Source organism: Equus asinus, chromosome 8 (genome assembly GCF_041296235.1).
Source record: "Equus asinus isolate D_3611 breed Donkey chromosome 8, EquAss-T2T_v2, whole genome shotgun sequence".
In the NCBI taxonomy this organism is placed as follows: Eukaryota; Metazoa; Chordata; class Mammalia; order Perissodactyla; family Equidae; genus Equus; species Equus asinus.
The window spans coordinates 60,908,211-60,929,699 of record NC_091797.1 but is presented as its reverse complement, the minus strand read 5'-3'; the positions used below and the strand labels follow the sequence as shown (position 1 = coordinate 60,929,699).

The 21,489-nt window shown below is 37.1% G+C and overlaps 1 protein-coding gene across 13 annotated transcripts in view; it reads right to left on the bottom strand.

Annotated features, from left to right (window-relative positions):
• BLOC1S5 (biogenesis of lysosomal organelles complex 1 subunit 5) overlaps positions 1–21,489 on the bottom strand; it is a 110,298-nt gene that overhangs the window by 71,197 nt on the left and 17,612 nt on the right. For all 13 annotated transcript variants that reach the window (XR_011505220.1, XR_011505221.1, XR_011505225.1 and 10 more), the window contains exons 3-4: positions 10,809–10,938; positions 3,830–3,888 (exon numbers count right to left, since the gene is read on the bottom strand). Coding sequence is in view for 6 of the 13 variants with exons in the window: in XM_014842670.3 (XP_014698156.1) it covers positions 3,830–3,888; positions 10,809–10,938 (189 nt within the window). In the remaining 7 variants the exon portion in view is untranslated. The remainder of the gene's footprint in view (positions 1–3,829; positions 3,889–10,808; positions 10,939–21,489) is intronic.

Genomic DNA, 21,489 nt, shown 5'->3' with positions numbered 1-21,489 from the left:
GGTGGCCCAGGGTTTGCCGGTTTGGATCCCCGTGAGATGCCTACTCAGCGAGGGGGTGATTTTGATGCTTCTGTCCCCCAGATTTTTATTTATCACAACACAGGTTAGGGGAAGGAGCTATTGGCTTCTGGCTAAAAGGCCAAGAATGCTGCTCAACATCCTAAAAAGCACAGGACAGCCTCCCCAACAAAGAATTATTTGGTCCAAATATCAACAGTGCGGAGGTAGAGAAACCCTGGTCTAAGGGAAAAGACTGAAGAAGCCAACTAAGGTCTAAAAGGCCCTTTGGAACATCTCTCAGTAATACGCGTGCCATTAATTTTACATATGCCGAACACAGACAAACAAAAAAGTATTTACTTTGGTAAGGAGTGTCAGAATAACAACTGTCAACAATGATTTTACATAGAGTAGTACATACTGATCTATTACGCTGCATTTTCAAACTCTATCAAGAACAATGTATAAGCCATGCTATCTCACTGCTCTCATGAAGACAGTATCACAGAGTATCATAAATCTAATAAATATTTATGGACAAGATGAATCAAAGGATTCATGTTTACTTTATGAGCATCTCTAGTCTGACTGAACGGGGCTTCACAAGTTGACCTGGTATATGAACCTAAGTTTAAACTATGGACAAATATTAACCAGCCCATCTTCCCTGATGGCATATTTTCAGGCGCCAATGAATTTTATAAGCTAGTTCTATTTTCATTTCACTACTCTTATTGCTAGCACCTAAAATGCAACTTTGTATTAACGGGTAGTTTTCAAGACACATGTCAAATAACTGGGGAATGTGCATTGTAGGATATCAATCGCGGGAAATGCGATTTGAATGAATGACGTTTATCATAATTTACTTCCCACAGAATTCCACAAATTGTCTTGACATAAAAGAATTAACGATTAATGGTAATAGTCTATTTTATTCTCTTACTACTCCCATCTTTCTTTGTTCTGGAGCCATTCAAATATACAAATGTAGCCAACAGTAAAACCAAGGGGAACGATTAACACTGGATTGTAAAATGCAGCTAGAGGTCAATTTCACTTTGTACATGCTTGCGAGATGAGAAATTAAACTTCATCTCTATGTCTTTTTATGCAGTCTGAAAACTCATCAAAGTTTCGGCAAAAGCTAGATATGGTCAATAAGAAAAAAGTCCTCAAAGATTCATATTTGAAATGTTCTGCTAACTAGGGGAAGCACTAAAAAAGACATAACGACAAAGTTTATTGCCCTGGAAGAATATAAAGAATTTCTACTTTTCTCTGAGCTCTAAAAAAGGGATCTTTGTATATAACTTTCAGCTGGTTCACTTTATTAAATTATCTTGGGGAAAGAAAATAATCAGGGTAGCTGCTTATGCATGTAGGTTTCATAGACTCCGTGCCAATTCTTAGTGAAACACAACATTTCAGTATATTCTAAAATACTAATTTTTAATGTGTATGCCATGAAAAAATAGTTTAGTAATATTCTCTGACATAGTATCTATAAGAAATATATTTAAGACTAAAACATTCTAAGGGCTTTAGTATTTCTTGAGGCCACCACGGAAGAGCATCATTTACTTTAGAAAATTACGAATGGGCAGGATTCTCAAGCACTTCACCAACTCTAATAGACCACAGCAGGTCTCTTAGGCACAGGGTGACTGCCAGCGACTTAAACAAAAGCCTGAGCTGGCAGGGCAAAAATGCTGGCTTACATTTGGAGAGTGCTATACAATTTACAAAGCCATTTCACATAAATTATATAAAACTATTTAACAGGTAAGAAGAACGTCAATCTATCAGGCAAGCAGAACAGGTACTGACTTTGCAGACGAGGAGCTTGAAACTCAAGAACTTGTCCAAGGGCACACAGCTAGCAAATAAAGGGACCCACCAGAAAGAGAAGATACCAGGTATTTTTTTTTTACCTAACCTGGTCATTTTCCTACTTATATATGGTTAATACACCAAATGTGAAAAAAGTTCCAAGTAACAAGAGGAATTATTCCAATTATAATTTAATTTTAGGTTAGTTCTGCTCAAGAATGACAAGAATTGCCATTTATCAGAATCGTTAACTGCTCTGACAATGTCTTAGAAAAAAGACCAATAATGTGAGAGCATATTCTCATGAACCTGCTTAAATCACACAGCAACATGTTTCTTAGAAAGGCAACATGCGGCACGGAACACCTCTTCAATTTTTATTTTGAAAGCCAAGAGAATTGCATATGTTACAGCCAACGTTCTATCAAACAGTCTTTCTGCTTCTCAAAAACAGAAATGCTCCTGGTGCCTTAAACAACAAATTGTTTAATGCAGCATTCAAGAACGTCCACAATCATCTCCAGACATACCCATTCAGACACGCTACACACCAGGCTCCATAAGACTATTAACTTCTCACGCCTTTTGCCTTTGCTTACACTGTATCCCTCAGCCTACAATCTTTCTTCCCGTTTTCTGTCAGTTGAATTCCTCCTCACTAATCAAGGTTGGGCTTGAATGCCACCATCTTCCTAAGAAATGGCTCCTTTTACCACGCTCCTACAAAGCTCTTTATATCTTGACCACTGCTCGCTCTTTATCCTACATTACTTAGTGTTAGTGGCTTGGGCCTCCTCTTCTAGACTTTTAGCTCCTGAGTGAACAAATTGCCTCAAACTTAATAAACTAAAATCTTTCATCCCAGTGGCACCTAGCGAAGTAGAGAACTAAGGAGGTATCTGCCGTCCAGCCTGGTACAGCTCATTTGCACGCCCGTGCCTGCCTTTACAGTGCTCTCCGGACACCGTGCGAGCACTACACCCTGACACAGATTTTCCAGATTTTCCTGCCCATGGCTTTGCCGTGCCATTTTATCAACCTGCTTGGCAATGGCCCTGCTTCCTGACCTGGCCTGCTGGGATCCTGCTCCTTGTGGGCGGCCTTCCCACCTGGCTTAAATATCTAGTCCTTTCAGTAAGGCTTGATTCATCAAATTGTTGGATTTTTAAACTTTGTATCAACCTTTAGAGTTGAGCAGAGGGTGCAGAAACTTTAACTCTAGCAAGGTTCACTCCGGTATATTTTCATACCGTGCAGATCTGAATTATTATTGTGGATTAACCACCACACATTCCAGAGAAATGGAGATAGTAACATTTGTTGATATACACACATGCAAAAAGGCATTATTTTCAGGGTGACTTAGCATTTTCAACATTTCTTAATAAGTCTATTATTTTAGAGCAATAAATAAGCCATAAAAGTACTTTATGAAAATTTTAAGTGAAAACACCAAATTATCACAGGAACTTAAATTCTTGTGCTGTTTTTCCACATCTGAATTTAGTTAAGATATAATTCAAATAAGCAAAGCACTACCCAGCAAGTGATTCACACACTCTTATGACTATTCATTAAATAATCATCCACAGGCATGAATGCTTCCTTCTCTAGAAGAAATATACATAACACACTCAACGCTTCAGGCTCAAAGGAAAGATTTATATTTCCAATCGGGTGGGTATTTTTTGTTCCATGTAAAAATCCTATTCTCTCTCCTCCCTGAGACAAACACCACTTTCAGGGAAAAGATGGAAATGTTGAAAAGGAAAAAAAAGAGATCTGCAATTTGAATTATAAAAATATGGATGGTATAATCATGTGCCCAGACCTCAACACATCTTCAATAAATTAGCCATTTTTAAATCTTTTTAAATCACTGCTATAAAAGAAAACAAATTCAGAGAATTTTTTGATCAAAAGCAACTGCTAATAACATGATGATAATAAAAGCCCTGGACTTACAGGCCCCATTATCCAAATGATCTACTTTTACCTTTTTTCGTTCCTGCTCCCTCTGTTGGAGTCTACAGACTGAGTCAGTAGCTGCGTGCACTGAAATAAAACAGACAATGGGGTTTCAATCAGCAGCCTTCCCTCAAGGAGAGACTTACCTGGAAAAAATAAAATACTTTGATTGTTTTAGATCTCAAAAAACCGCAAAAAGACTGGTATTATTTTGGTCATGGTAGGGTGGCTGGAAGGGAAAAAAAGAAGTTCTGCCAATATATTCAGGATGTCATAATTAGAACCATTAGAATTCTTGAGCTTTGAGCTGCAAGCCAAGGACATTTAAGTACTAATTTCAATAAGTTGTCAACAGTGACCTCAGAATTCTCTAAAAAGATAAAACACCTGATAAATTTATCATTACATTCTGATTGATTACGCCCTCACAGTGTCTCTCTGATTCATTAACCTCCCACTCCTTTTTTCTCCTTCATACCACTACTCTCTTGTGGGCAGTAACTGCTATCTAGAACGCTTCAACGACTTTTTCCCTATTCTTCTTGCTTCTGCTCTCCTGTCTTCCAATTCGTCCTGGCTGCCACTGCCAGGTTGAAGTTTCTCTGGACTGGTTTCATTGAGCTATTTCCCTTTCTAATGAATCAAAACTGCTAGTAATAATTACTATAGTTATTTATTGAGGATAATTATGTGCCAAGACCTGTGCTAAGTACTTTCCATGTGTTCTTCCTCTTAATCCCACTTTCCTATTTAGGAGAGGATCACTATCCCATTTTACAGATTTTTGGCATCTGCAAAAAATTGAGGCATAAAGAAGTGAAGTGTCACTCAAGGAGGTAATACGACCAATAAATACAGAAAGCAGGATTTAAAATCACATCTCCGACTCTAAAGATTTGGCTCTTACCCTCAGCACTCTACTCTCTTACGATTTCATCAGTGAAACTGGTTTTAATCCATCAGTTACTCAAACTTCTTCCTTTACAGGATCCATTTTATTTCTGTACACAAATGTTTTCACTCACTTCTCTGTTCAGTGTGCAGGCTGAGTCAGCCCTAGTCAACCAACTCTAGAGCTGAACACTTAACGGGTTGGGTAACTGATCCTGGGCGTGTCTGCTTGCTCACTCACTCACCCATTCATCATATATTTACTGAGCATTTGCTATGTGCCCAGGGCTGTTACTATTGCTGCTCTGAATCTCTCAGCACCGCAGTATACAAGGACTTCAGAAGTGACATGAGAACTAAATGAGATAACACAATAGATATAATGCTTAAAAATAACTTAAATATTAATAATAAAAACCACTTAGAGCAGTTCTTCACACATAGTGAGACATCAAGAAATGTTAGTGACTGCTATTCTATTTATTGTACTATCCTTACTGCAGGTGCTTTCCTTACTCCTTTCCTCTAATGAAAATGTTTTACTTGTTTTAAAAGCCCACTTCAAGGTTTACTGGCTTCATAAAGTCCTCCCAGATTAATCCTTTCCCTATAAGGATTTTCTCACTTTCGAAATCCCTTCATCAGGAACGTGTGCATCCTACTACATCATCTTGAGTTTGCTGAAACGGAGGTTCCCCCAGATGCTGTACAATATACCTTCCTCTCCCGCCCCAACCTGGCCCCAGCGAGGGCACAGTTCCGTGACAGGGCAGGGACAGTGACTCTCTTTTAGAAAAATGTTAGGCCTCTCCCTGTGAGAATATGGTAAAGAGGAGGTTTCTGCTTGTACAAAGTCATGTTTTTATCAGTAACCATTCATTTTAGTTATATCAAAGATAATATTTTAGTACTAAAAATTAGGTTCCCAATCATTGTTTGTTTTAACATAAAAGATGAAAACAAAACAGGAGCTGATTAGATCTGCCTTCTTTCTGCGGCATATTAAAATTACATCATCTTTCCTGAGTAGTGGTTCTTTCATTTCCTGCTTGGGTTTTTTTTCTTTTTTCCTTCTGGCTCTGAACATAACTTAAAAAAAATCCATTTTCTGGTCTTTGGGTGCTTCATCATTTTCAGATCATTCTGTGATCATTTCAGATCTTAATCTAAAAGAAGAGTTACAGGACTATGACACTTATTTCATCATTTGTTATATCCTTTAAAAATTTAACTAGAACACATCTGACAAAGGCACACTTTTGTTCCTTATCAGGATTGTCTTTCTGCTTTGACAGAATAACCATTTTTAGAAATTTCACTCCCTTTGAAGTAATTTACTTTTTAATTCTTTAGCCACACAATAACAAAGGTCTGCTTTCTGAATCTAATGAAATCTGCTTTTCTAAAATCTAAGAAAATCACTTGACTACACCAATCATTCCCTTCCTTCATGAGGAGAGCCTCCAAGAGGAGAAGACCCACCATCCCTGCTTCCTCTCACGTTCACATCACATGACACCTAATTCAACAGGAATTACAGCTGTCTCAGTGTTTTAGGAGACTACGTTGACTTTAAACAGCCAAAAATTTATCAAATTATTTTCTCTCAACCAAAAGATTGTTTGAGGAGATTAGCAGCATACAGTAACTGTGCCACATACAACAGTTAACAATGTCTTGACTGTCCTCACATAAAAGGGAAGCAAATCCATTTGGTCACGGTACATATATATAAATCTCAAACACATACATAAGAAAATAATCTTGGTTTGGAATTAGAAGCAAATGTTGGCTAATCATCATTCACTCATTTCGAGGAATAAATAATTACTTAGTGGCTACGATGTGCCAGGCACTGTTCTAGATGCCAAGGATACTGCAGAGAACAATCAGAGTCCCTGAGCTCATGGAACTCATATTTTAGTTGGGAAAAGAAACAACATAGAGATACTTAGCATGTCTAGGTGGTGATGGACACTATGGAGAAAAACAAGGTCAGGTAAGAGAGGCCGGAGAATGCCAGAATGAGAGAGGACGAATGTTACAGAGTGGCCAAGGCAGGTCTCACTGTTGACATTTGAGCAGAGACCTATAGGAAATGAGAATGCACAGAAATCTGAGAAAAGAGTATTCCAGCGGGAGCAGCAAGTGCAAAGGCCCTGAGGCAGGAATGTACTTGGCACACAGGAGGAAGAATAAGGAGGCCAGTGTAGCTAGAACAAAGTGAAAGAAAAGGAAAATGGTAGGAAATAAAAATCAGAGTGGGAGCCATCATGTAGAAACTTTCAGGCCACTTGAGGATTTTGACTTTTTACTCTAAGCAAGATGAGGAGATTCTGATATAGTAATGACAAGCACCAAGTTACACTTTAAAAGGATCATTCAGGTTCCAACATGAAGAACACAGTACAGGAAGGAAAGAGAGAAGTTTAAAGATACATTATGGGGCTACTAGAACAATCCAGGTGAGAGATGATAGTGGCTTAGAAGTGAAGTGGTAAGGGTGATCAGATTCTGGTTATATTCTTAAAGTTGAGCCCAAAGGATTTGCTAATAAAATACATGTGAGAGAAGGAAGAGAGAATGAGAAAGGGAAGGGAAGGATGGGGAGAGGAGGGAAGAGTAAAAGAAGGAAGGAGGGAGGTAGAGGAGATGGAGAGACAGCATTCCAGAGAAAGACAGATGCTGGGGGAGAGAGAGACAGGAGTTCAGGCTTTTCAGCCTGAGCGGTTAGGTAAATGCTGACGCCATTACTGAACAGGGACAGAATGAGATAAAAGCAGAACTGAAGAAAGAACCCAAGCTTGGTTCTGGTCATGTTACACTGAGATGCTTATTAGACATCTAAGTGGACTAGGCTGTTGGATGTAAAAATCTGGAATTCCAGGGAGAGGTCCAAGGTGAAAACATAAACGCGGAATAAGGACTGGCATACAGATGATGTTTAAAGCTGTGCTTCTGTATGAAATCACTGAGCAAGTGAGTATAGACAGAAAAGATATCCCAGAGTCAAGCCTTAGGGCACCCCAATGTTAAAAGCCAAGGAGAGAAGTGGAAACTAACAAAGGAGACTGAGAAGGAGGAGCCGAAGTCGTGGGAGAAAATCCAGGAGAAAGTGATGGCCCAAAAGGAAAGGCCAACTTTCCTTATTACCTTTTTAAAGATGCACAGAAACAACATCCTGAAGTTGAAAGAACTTGAGCTTTGGAGTCAGAAGAACTGCGTTTGCACGATAGTTCCTCCAATTATTACTGGAGAACCATGGATGCCAAACCACTATGAATTTCAGTTTCCTCAACTATAAACTGGAGAGGAGAATAAGCAATTATTTTGTAGTTATGACAGTCAATGAAGAAAACACAGATAAAAATTCTAACTACTGAAGTGCTATAAAAAATTAGTATTTTAAATCATAATGAGTTCTTAAAGATTTCTAGGTAAAGAGACAGAATGAAGCAAAAATCAGACAAACTTAGTTCCCTAAATGTCTCACAAAATAAATAAGTTTTAAAAAAGGTAAAAAAATTCAATCATTTACTGAACAAGTAAGAACTGTAATTGTAAACTATAAACTGTGAAAAGTGGTGACTAAGAATACGAGCATAAGAACTGAGACTCCTTACTTCACCGTAACTACTCCACCCCCAACAGTCAGAAAAAGAAAATGAGTTGACAAAATTCTTAGAACTCTAACCTGCTTTAATTTGTAGAGAAACAGATTTGGGGAGAAAGGAACAAAGTATGTGAAAGACATGTAAGACAGCAAAGCTCCATAATAAAATTCTCCATAGGTACTTTTAACACAAAATAACTGTATGAACTAAAAGACGTCAAACAAACAGCATGAAATGAAAAATGAGATCGCAGAGCTAAGGAAACAAACTGAGAACTCTAACATCATTACAGATCTAATAAATAAATCAGAAACAAAGGAATCGAATAGTCTAAAACTAAATTAACAATTGGCAGCATTATACCTGCAGGATAGAAAGCAAATACTCTGCAAACCCTGACAAAGTTAAAACTCCCAAGTGAGAGGGTGGGGAAGAGACACAGAGGGAAGGTATAGGAGTCCTAACCGCTCATCTCACAGGGCACTGATTAACGCAGAAACAATAACAATGGGGCTCTAACTGCAGGATGTTTTTTATAATTATTTTTCTTTGAATGATGTTTTAGTAACAACTATCTTTTATAGTAAAAAACACTTATTTTAAGTATTTACTTAAGTTTTTGTTCTGTTAAATTCAAATAAAATTTAAAATTAATACCTCAACTTAAAATTGTATGATCTTATCCTTATCACATGTTCTTTCTCTCCCTCAGACCTTTCCGTCTACTCATTCAGCTATCATCCCTCCATTCATCCTTCTGTTTGGATATACACAAAGGTCTCTGAAATGATGTTCACCAAAGTTAAAAAGCAATGGCTTTCTTTAGGTCGTTATTAAAGTGATTTATTCCTTTCTTTTTCTTTCTTATTTTCTTCATTTCCTTTTTCTTCTTACTTAAACATACGTCCTTTGTTTAAATAATAAAAATAAATAAAGTCATTGCTCTTAAAAGAGCATAAACACTCGTTTGCATGATTTTGCACAACCCCCTGTTCAGTTAGTAGTAGAAATAAACAAGCCAGCACTATGACTTAAAATGTCAAGTTTTTAAACTGACATTCCCCGGGAACCACAGCTGGGCCCAGGTGAGTTCTTAAAACTACATGAGCTTTACAAAAGCAGACAATTATCTCCATTATAGCTGTGACGTTCATAATAATAGCTACAAAAAAATACTGATGTTGGAGCCTACTGAGGAAGTCTTTCTTGCTCGAGCAGGAAAACCCCTCCGAAAGTCATTGCTGGGTTTCTAAAGCTAACAATGAGACTCCAAGTAGTCCACAGACGTTAAAACCTTAGTTAACTTCAAGTTTTATGTGTTTTAATCCTTGCTTTCAGGAAAATACATTTCCGGGCAGGATTTCACATTACTAGCAATACTTCTCTATTTCATTGTGAAGTGTCTACTTTTCAGAGGCTAGTCCTCACGTCAGAAATAACTTCAGCCCAAGAACGAAACAAGTCAAAACAACCATTCATAGATTTTTACCAAGCTTTGCCCAATTTATTTTTATATACTCAAAGTGTAGAAAAGGAAAGTTACAGGCACATCTCAAATGTATACATATTCTTATTAATAATAACCTGAGTTTTACTTTTAGCATAATATCTAGAATGTTTGTCAAGGTTAAGGAAGTGACAGTATGAACAAACGGGGCACGTGTGTAGTAAAATGCAAAGGCCTCAAGTCAATTTTAGGCTTTTTGCCATCCCCCTTTAAAGAAAGCGAATGTGATCCTGGGGGATATGCGTGCCAGCCTCCTTTCAGCATCAGCCCACAAAAGACTAAGTGGGACGGACCCACAAAGACGGGCTCACCAAAACGTGTCCCCTGCTCCCCTTCACAGGCCATATGTTACTGGCGAGTTTTATTTTTTTTCCCCAGAAAGCTGTTTTTTCATTTTGCACTTCAGTAATCTATCATTATTTATCAGCATCATCCTTGGACAAGCTGAAAGTGTCAATACAGATCCAAGGAGAAGCCATGAGTTTCTGACATATTTCTGATTTTAAAATTAGGTACTAATAAAACTTTTATGTTATGTTATGATTTGATGTGTTTCATAAACATTCTTTTTGATCAACTTTCTCTTCACATTACAATATTCTGCTTAATGAAAAAAGTGGTAAGATACAAACATTTATGACAGGATTTTTTTTTGAAAAAAGTTAACTCTAGTATCCTGTTTGAAAAAGAAGGTCATCAAACTTTTTTTATGGATAAGTTTTTAAAGGTCAAAACTGCTTTGATTTTCTCACATTCTAAAAGGACCACCTCCGTGCACCCCAGAAGCACACGTCTCGCTTTGGAGATTAATGCTCTTAACACCAACGGCAACACTCATTCATCACTAGAAAACCACTTTCTCTGTGACAGGGCTTCCCTCTTACATGCTCTGTTTAGACTTCTCTCTCTCCACATCCCACCAAAATACTCAAGGAAACACATTTTGGCACAGCATTCATTGGAAATAAAGCAGTATTAAAAAGTCAATGGCTTACATCTCTGGAGAACTTGGTCTAAGTTGTCCTGCATCGTTTCTCTACATTTGGGAATTGTATGTTCATTTGTTTCATGGATCATATTCTTCAAATTTTCAAGAACTCGCATTTCTCGAAGTCCACGTTTTTCCTATTAAAAGAAAATAAGTGACTAGTACATAGCGTGTCTTAAATCTTGGTAATTACTTTCTGGGATTTCCACCCAGATTTGGTTATGCTATTACTCATTACTGAAATTTACAGAGCCTTCTTCTAATTATTTGGCAATAAATGAGGTCACAACCTCGAGGCATTTTTTTTATTATGAAATGTTTTAAAAGTTGCAGTGAGTAATATTTTTATAGCAATGTTTAAAAATGGCATGAGATACAGTAAAAGAACAAGAAAGAGGCCTAGATTGCTACATATTTCCTTCAGTGAGGGCAGAGAAAGAAATTAGATACCTTTGATTTGATTTTAATTTCATTATTTTCATTCTTATCATATAGCTTCTATTATTATACTATTTTTTATCTGATTCCATTTTTCTCAAATAAAAATGTGAGCTCAAGTATCCATTAGATACTTCCCTGTGCAGCCAAGAGTCAACATTGAAGGTCTGAGGCTACTATCCTTAGGAAGGCTGCTTGTAAGGCTGGCCTTCGCCTGTGGGCTGAGAACCTGACCAGTAAACACTTCCTTACACGGGTACAGTCATGCATCACTTAAGGACAGGGACATGTCCTGAGAAATGCGTCATTAGGCGATTTTGTTGTGCAAGCATCAGAGTGTATGTATATGAACCCAGATGGTATTGCCTACTCCACCTCCAGGCTATATTGTACTAATCTATGGGACCACTATCATATATGCGGTCCATCGTCAACAAAAACATTATGTGGTGCGTGACTGTATAAAACTTTCTGTAAATGATAAGACACCTCTTTCCATCTGGGAGTCTGGAATTTTGATACATGCTAGGCAGAGACTGCCTACTTGACCAGTCCCCAATAAAAAACTTGGACTCCTAGGCTCAGGCGAACTTCCCTAGTAGATGACATTTCACACGCGTTGTCACAACTCACTGCTGGGGAATGCACTGCATCCTGTGTGACTCCATCGGAAGAAGATGCTTGGAAGCTTCTACCTGGTTTCACCCAGGTTTCTCCCCATGCACTTGTCCCCTTGATGATTTTGCTGTGTATTCTTTCACCATAATAAAACTTAGTCACCAGTACAACCGTATGCTGAGTCCTTGAGTTTTTCTAGTGAAGCACTGAAGCTGGAGGTGGTCTTAACACCTCACCCCGCCCCCCTGAGGCTGAGCTAGACTTAGGGACTTGCTTCCAAAGAAAAGAGGACGGAAAGGGAAAAATATTAACCTCACAGTAGACACAATGAAGGTTGACATCATCAGTGATGTCATGGTGATAGCACCCCCTGATGTAATGTGACAAGAAGAGCACTTTACCTCTGTGGTACTCTTCCCAAAAACTCATAACCCCAATCTAATCTTAAGAAAAACATCAGACAAACCCAGATTGGGGGACATTCTACAGGCTACTAGCCAGAACTCAAGACTGTCAAGATCATGAAAAACAAGGAAAGACTGAGAAACTGTCACAGACCAAAGAGAGACATAACAACTAACTGCAATGTGGTACCCTGGATTAGATCCCAGAACAGAAAGAGGACTGTAATGGAAAAACTGGTGAAATCCAAATAAAGTCAGGTGTTTTATTAATAGTAATGTACCAATGTCAGCTTCTTAGTTTTTACCAATGTAGTATCGTAATATAAGACATTAATAATGGGAGAAATTGGGTGAGGGGTATATGAGAACTCTCCACACTATCTTAGCAACTTCACTGTAAATCTAAAATTAATACAAAACAGAAAGTTTATTAAAAAAAGAAGGGTGGTAAACTTGATTCCAAGAAAATAATATTAATTATGTTACTGGGGTCTTTGTTCTGTTTTGAGCCATCCTAATGGAAGAGCTGTGGCCAGATTTTTATTCTTTCTAATTTTTCCATAATAAAAGATTTAAAACTCATAGAAAAAGTTGACAGAGAATAAAATAATGAATCCTCATGAACTCATCACGAAGCTTCAACAATGCTCAACTCATGGCTGATTTTGTTCCCTCTGGAACAATATGCCCCTGCCCACAATCCTAGACTCTCTTGAAGCAAATCCCAGGGAGTATATCATTTCCACTGTAAGTATTTCAACATCTATCTTTAAAAGACAGACTCCTCTTAAAGAAAAGATACAATAAGACCACCTCTCTTCTCCCTCCTGTCTCTCATGTACACACTCAACAACAGTTCTTTAATATCATTAAATATCAAGGTAGGATTTGCATTCCCTCAAATGTTATAAATGGTTTTTATCTCCCAGTTTATTTAAAATAAAATCTAAATAAGATTCATACATTGCAATTGGTTAATATGTTTCTTAAATCTTTTCTAATCTATAGATTTCGCCTCCATCACTTTTTTTCCTTTGCTTAACATATTCCTTTGTCTCTTCTCTTTCCTGTAAATTAGCAGTTAGAACTAGAGGCTTGATCAGATTCAAGGTTTGTTGTTTTGTGTCTGTAAGAATATTTCAGAGGTGGGCTGCATACTTTCAATAGGCTGTTGGTAGCATTCCGTCTTCATTTATTAGCAGGAATCCCTACTTCTATAAAGAGAAATTTGCCCTCATCAACTATTTGGTTACTCTGAGGAATGCTCATACATGAAAGTCAAAACAAAATGATTATTTCTTCTTATTCACCAGTTTTAAAAATAATGATGTGGTTCCCTAGTATTCTCTAAAGGTTTTTGTTTGTTTGTTTTTATATATTCCTATGACTCATAGATTTAAAAATATTTGAAGCTTTTCAATCTGTTACAGTATTTCTCCTTATTGGTGCTTAAAGTGTCCTATCTTTGTCTAGTAGGAGCCCGTTCAGGTCGACTCTGGAACACATTAGACAAAGCCCTAGTGTTCCTTAATAGTTTCTTTGCTTTCTGACATGGCCTGATGCTCCAGGCTAATCTTGTACATTTCCTGACCCAGACTTGGAATCAGCAGGTCTCTAAATACCACTGGTATTCAGAAATGGCGTTTAGAGACTGGGTACTAAGGGTGCTCACTGCTCCTGGGTCAGTTATTAGTTCTAGACCTTTCAGTGGACAAGGAGAGGAAATAGGTATTTTTTTTAAAAGAAAAGATACATTTTAAGTTCATACTCATAGTCAAACAAATTCAGGATGATAGGGTTTTTAATTACCCTCTCTGTCTTATCTGTTTCTTTCCATTTCTCAAAACACCAAATAATGACTCACTTGCTTTATCACTAATTCAGTCAAGTAACAATACTAATACTACCATCAGCAAAATGATTATTGAAAACACTTGAGGGTTTTTTTTTTAAACTCTTTGTTCTAAAGGGATATTTCACTAGGAATGTACAAATTACTGCTTTAAAATTACTTAGAACAATTTCTCGGGGCCGGCCCGGTGGCATAGTGGTTAAGTTAGCAGGCTCCACTTTGGCAGCCTGGGGTTTGCTGGTTCAGATCATGAGCGAGGACTTACACACAGCTCATCAAGCTATGCTGAGGCAGCGTGCCGCATGAGAAGAACTAGAAGGACGTACAAGTAGGACATACAACTAGGTACTGGGGCTTCGCGGAGAAAAAAAAAGAGGAAGATTGGCAAGAGCTGTTACCTCAGGCCCAATCTTCCTCACCAAAGAAAGAAAGAAAGAAAGAAAACAATTTCTCTCTGCATTGGCAATGCCACCATCTGAAAACATAGGTTTGCTTTTCTACATTTTGCTTGATTTTTAGAGACTGCTTCTTAAAATTTAATTTTCTTTTAAATTATCTAAAATATTTACACAGCTCCAAAACTACATCTCTAAAAAATATATATATTCAAAAAAGTCTAGCTCCTATCCCTATCTTTTGTACCCTATTCCTTCTATCACTCTCTTTAGGTAATTATTTTAAGATTTTTATCCTGCCATTGTTTTCAGTATAAGGATATACATCCACATTTACTCGTGTATGTATACACACATGCATACGTGTAAGTGTGTAGATACATATTTTTTCAATTCCTTCCTTCTTAAACAGAAACATGATATAGACTTTTCTTATTTCACTTTCTAAGTCAAAACCATAAGCGCACACACTCTATGTATGTAATCTTTCTCTCTACGGTCATGTGGTCTATCTGTTCTCTTTTTGGTGTATCTCTCAGCATTTAGAAAAGTGGGTGTTTTTGCTCTCATGGTTATGTTTATACTAACAATTTATATAATACCCTTGGTCTCCACTTTTTGGCTATTGTCTACTGGTCCCCTACAATAAGCAATATTAATATTAGGCGGTCATCTCTTCTTTCTTTAGCTTTTTCCCCTCCCTCAGGATCCAATGTGAATTGACTCCTAGTTAATATTTATAAGGCAACAAGTGAGGATATTCTACGTTTCATATAACCTCTTCGCTCCTTCCATTTTCTGATAGACTGTATCTACATTGTCAGAACACAGAGCCACAGCATGTTATACTGTCTCCCTTATAACCACCATTTGGTCTTGGTTCTATAAGTAAATGCATATTTAGTGGTTACTAACTGTTGTCAGGTAGAAGTCTCGCCAATCACTTTGGTTGTCTGAAACTCATTCTGTTGATTATATAATAATGCCTTAGGAAAGGCTCAGGTGAGCAATATTCCCAGAGTCCTTGCATGACCCTAACAGTGGATTCTGAGCGGAAGAGTCTCGCTGTGGTCAGTCAATTCAGAAGAAAATGACAAGGGGGGCAGTTCCCCTTTTTGTACTTGTTCAGGCTTGAGGGTAAGCAGAGTTCTGGGGCCTGGAGGAAAGAGATAAGCCTGACTAAAGTTTGGTCAAGACAAAGAAGAGGGTAAGAAATGGGAAAATGTGAACACTTGATCACTGAATATTCTTTGCAACTGTGCTGCCTCTCCTTCTGTATTTTTGCTTCTACATAAACATTATAGCTAGTTTACTAAGTTCCATGAAAAATATCTTGGAACTTTGATTGTGATTGCATTGACTGTGTAGATTAATTTGGAGGTAATGGCTTCCTTAAAATATTAAGATTTCCCCACTACACCAGTATAACTCTCTCTTTATGTAGGTTATGTTTTGCAGTTAAACTTTATATTTTCTTCCTTGTGGGCTTCATGCATTTTCTGTAGGATTGTCCCTAGGTATTTCTGAAGTATTATTTCTTTCATTTTAAACAGGTTTTGCTATTGTATTTTACAATTGGTTTTTCCCTTGATGGAATAAACCATTGTATTTTGTATTTTGATCTTGCTGTATACATCTTGTTGAACTCAGTATGTGTCAGTGAACTCTGCAGTTTTCCTGGTAGATGATTATGCTATCTGCAGATAATGACTGTGTTGAGTTTTCTCTCAAGTACTGCACCTGTTTTATTTTCTTTGCTCATTGCACTGGTTGAACTTGGAGGTGAGTAAAGAATTGTCAGTCAATTCAGGTATCAGTTTTCAAAGTATTTTGAAATGCATATTTAACATGCAGACCATGAGGTTGCTCCACAGTAAGTCTTGCTTCCTAACCAAAGGTAAAGGCCTGACAGTTCCTGAATTGGAATCTGCAGTTTAACAAAAGACATCAGATGCTGTATTTGCACAATGAGTTTCAAGAAGCATTTGGGCAGAGCACTCGCTAAGAATTAGAATTGGAATATATTATGCCTTATACTTTTGCTTTTCAGCAACTGTATGCTTGTCTTTACCTGGATAGGGTACATTATTTATTTTAAAACCTTGATTTATTTTTGATAACAAGTAAAATATGGATAATATTTGTTGTAAATTATAATACCCCAAACTTCTCATCCCCCTTAAAAGAAGTATCCTCAAACAACAACAAAATTATAATTTGTTCTGCTAAACATAGAATCTTCAGTTATCAAAGTTAAATAAGAATATATCCTTGTCAAAGCTCAAATGTTAACAAATATATACTTTTAGAATTGTATAGGATTGTACTAAAAACCCCCAACAACTTGATCTCTCTTTATATTTTACATGGAGAATTTAACATGTCAATGTGGACAGCCATAGTTTAGTCTTTGTGGGTTTGGGGCAGCATTCCTTAAAACTGAAATAAGTTTTCGTTTTGTCATTTCTTATCGATGGCTTGTTTGAATGATTTGTGATTTTCCCTCTTACAATGCTGCATTGAACATCCTGGGGCCAGACAGCTTCCTCCCTGAGCTCGCTGCTTCAGAGGCTTTTAGGATCAGTGCCCACCCAAGCCTCAGAGAATACATTGTGTGGTCTGATGGGAAACAAGACCTTGGCTAAGATTCAGCACCCTGTGGCTGATTCCCGGAACTTGGGAATCTGAAAACCCAGAAACTGGAAGTTCGTGACTACAGGAGACTGGGAACAAAAAAATCCTTTTTTCTGGTAGGGAAAGATTCGTCCTGAGCTAACATCTGTTGCTGGTGTTCCTCTTGTTTTTCCTCCCCAAGCCCCAGTACATGGGTGCATGTCTTAGTTGTAAGTTGTTCTAGTTCTTCTATGTGAGCCACTGCCACAGCATGGCTACTGACAGCAGGTGGTGTGGTTCTGCAACCAGGAATTGAAGCCGGGTGGCCAAAGTAGTCACAGTGTCAAACTTTAAGTACCAGGCATCAGGGCTGGCTCAAGAAATTCTTGCTTCCTGGAGAGATAAAGAGCTTCCCAGACAAGCAAAAATTAAAGGAGTTTATCACCAAGAAACCAGTTCTAGAAGAAGTGCTGAAGGGACTTCTTTAAGTGGGAAAGCAATGACCACAGAGATAAAAAAAAAAAATTTATTATAAAAAAAAAAAAAAAACAAACCCAGGCAATAAAATCACTTGTAATGGTAAAAATATAGTAAAGGTAGCAGATCAACTACCTGTGAAGATAATATGAAGGTTAAAAGACAAATGTACTAAAATCACCTATTTCAATGCTAAGAGGGTAATGGATAGACACACACTAAACAAGAGACTATATACGATTTGAAAACCATAAAATGTGGGAGGAGGGAAGTGAAAAAGTAGAGATTTTAGAAAGAGATCAAGCTAAAGAGTCTATCAACTCGATGTAGACTGTTATATACATAGGATATTAAATAGGATCCTCATGGTAATCACAAATCAGAAACCTATAATAAGCAAGCAAGAAAGTGAGACAAAAGAAATCAAACCTACTACTAAGAAAGCCTTCAAACCACAAGGGAAGAGAGCAAGAGAAAAAGACAGAACAGAGAAGAACTACTAAAACACCCAGAAAAAAAAGTGACAAAATGGCAATAAATACATACCTATCAATAGCTACTTTGAATGTCAATGGACTAAATGCTCCAATCAAATGCCACAGGGTGGCCAATTGGATAAAAAAACAGGACCCATGTATATGCTGCATACAAGAGACACACTTCAGACCTAAAGACACTCACAAAATGAAAGTGAAAGGATGGAAAAAGATATCCCATGCAAATGGCAAAGAAAAGAATGTGGGGGTAGCAATACTTATATCAGATAAAATAGACTTTAAAACAAAAACTGTAACAAGAGACAAAGACGAGCACTACATAATGATAAAGGGAACAATCCAACAGGAAAATATAACATTTGTAAATATCTATGCACCCAACATAGAAGCACCTAAATATATAAAGCAATTAACAGACATAAAAGGAGAAATAGTAACACAGTAATAGTAGGGGACTTTAACACTCCACTTACACCAATGGATAGATCATCCAAACAGAAGATCAACAAGGAAATACTGGCCTTAAAGGACACATTAGACCAGATGGACTTAGTAGATACATACAGAACATTCTATCCAAAAACCACAGAATACACATTCTTTTCAAATGCACATGGAACATTCTCCAGGACTGATCACATATTAGGCCACAAAACAAGGCTCAATAAACTTAAGAAGATTGAAATAATACTATGCATCTTTTCTGACCACAAAGGAATGAAACTAGAAATCAACTACAGGAAGAAAACCAGAAAAGCCACAAAAATGTGGAGATAAACAAAATGCTACTGAACAACGATTGGGTCAATGAAGAAATCAAAGGAGAAATCAAAAAATTCCTGGAGACAAATGAAAATGAAAATATGACATGCCAAAATCTGTGGGATATAGCAAAAGCGGTTCTAAGAGGGAAGTTCACAGCAATTCAGACCTACCTCAACAAAGAAGAAAAATCCCAAATAGACAACCTAAAAGCGCATCTAAAGGTACTTGAAAAAGAACAACAAACAAAGCTCAAAATCAGCAGAAGGAAGGAAATAAGAAAAATCAGAGCAGAAATAAACCATACAGAGACTAAAAAAAAAAATAGCAAAAATTAATGAAACCAAGAGCTGGTTCTTTGAAAAGATAAAGAAAATTGACAAACCCTTAGCTAGACTCGCCAAGAAAAAAACAGAGAAGGCTCAAATAAATAAAATCAGAAATGAAAGAGGAGAGATTACAACAGACACCTCAGAAATACAAAAGATAGTAAGAGAATACTATGAAAAGCTATATGCCAACAAATTGGATAATCTAGAAGAAATAGATAAATTTTTAGAAACATACAACCTTCCAAAACTGGACCAAGAAGAAGTAGAGAATTTAAATAGACCCGTCACCAGTAAGGAGATTGAAACAGCAATCAAAAACCTCCCAAAAAATAAAAGTCCAGGACCAGATGGTTTCCCTGGTGAATTCTACCAAACATTCAAAGACGACTTAACACTTCTCCTTCTCAAACTCTTCCCAAAAACTGAAGAGGAGGGGAGGCTTCCTCATTCTAGGAAGCCAACATTATCCTAATACCAAAACCAGACAAGGACAACACAAAAAAAGAAAATGACAGGCTAATATCACTGATGAACATCGATGCAAAAATCCTCAATAAAATACCAGCAAATCGAATACAACAATACATTAAAAAGTCATACATCATGATCAAGTGAGTTTCATTCCAGGCATGCAGGGATGGTTCAACATCTGCAAATCTATCAACGTGATACACCACATTTACAAAATGAAGAATAAAAATCACATGATCATCTTAATAGATGCAGAGAAAGCATTTGACAAGATACAGCATCTATTAATGATAAAAAACTCTAAATAAAATGGGTATAGAAGGAAAATAACTCAACATAATAAAGGCCATATATGACAAACCCACAGCAAACATCATTCTCAATGGAGAAAAACTGAAAGCTATCCCTTTAAGAACAGGAACCAGACAAGGATGCCCACTGTCATCACTCTTTATTTAACATAGTATTGGAAATCCTAGCCAGAGCAATCAGGCAAGAAAAATAAAAGGGATCCACATTGGAAAAGAAGAAGTGAAACGGTCACTCTTTGCAGATGACATGATTTTATATCTAGAAAACCTTGAAGAATCCACTAAAAAACTTTTAGAAACAATAAAGGAACATAGTCAAGTTGTGGGATACAAAATCAACGTAGAAAAATCAGTTGTGTTTCTACACACTAATAACAAAATCACAGAAAGAGAAATTAAGAATACAATCCCATACAATTGCAACAAAAATAATAAAATACCTAGGAATAAACAACCAAAGAGGTGAAAGATCTGTACACCGAAAACTATAAAACATTGTTGAAAGAAATTGAAGAAGAGACAAAGAAATGGAAAGATATTCCATGCTCTTGGTTTGGAAGAATTAACATTGTTAAAATGTCCATACTTCCTAAAGCAATCTATAGATTCAATGCAATCCCTATCAAAGTTCCAACAACATTTTTCACAGAAATAGAACAAAGAATCTAAAATGTATATGGAACAAAAAAAGACCCCGAATAGCCAAAGGATTCCTGAGAAAAAAGAACAAAGCTGGAGGTATCACACTCCCTGATTTCAAAATATACTACAAAGCCATAGTAACCAAAACAGCATGGTACTGGCACAAAAACACACACACACATCAATGGAACAGAATCAAGAGCCCAGAAATAAACCCACACATTTATGGACAGCTAATATTCGACAAGGGAGCCAAGAGCATATGATGGAGAAAGGAGAGTCTCTTCAATAAATGGTGTTGGGAAAACTGGACAGCCACATGCAAAAGAATGAAAGTAGACCATTCTCTTACACCATGCACAAAAATCAACTCAAAATGGATTAAAGACTTGAATGTAAGACCTGAAACCATGAAACTTCTACAAGAAAACATAGGCAGTACACTCTTTGACATCAGTCTTAGCAGCATATTTTCAAGTACCATGTCTGACTGGGCAAGGGAAACAAAAGAAAAAATGAACAAACAGGACTACATGAAACTAAAAAGCTTCTGCACAGCAAAGGAAACCATCAACAAAACAAAAAGACAACCTAACAAGTGGGAGAAGATATTTGCAAACCATATATCAGACAAGGGGTTAATGTCCAAATTATATAAAGGACTCATACAGCTCAACAACAAAAAAACCAACAACCCAATTAAAACATGGGCAAAAGATCTGAACAGAGATTTCTCCAAAGAAGATATACGGATGGCCAACAGGCATATGAAAAGATGCTCAACATCATTAGCTATCAGGGAAACGCAAATCAAAACTACAATGAGGTATCACCTCACTCTGGTCAGAATGGCTATAATTAACAAAACAGGAAACA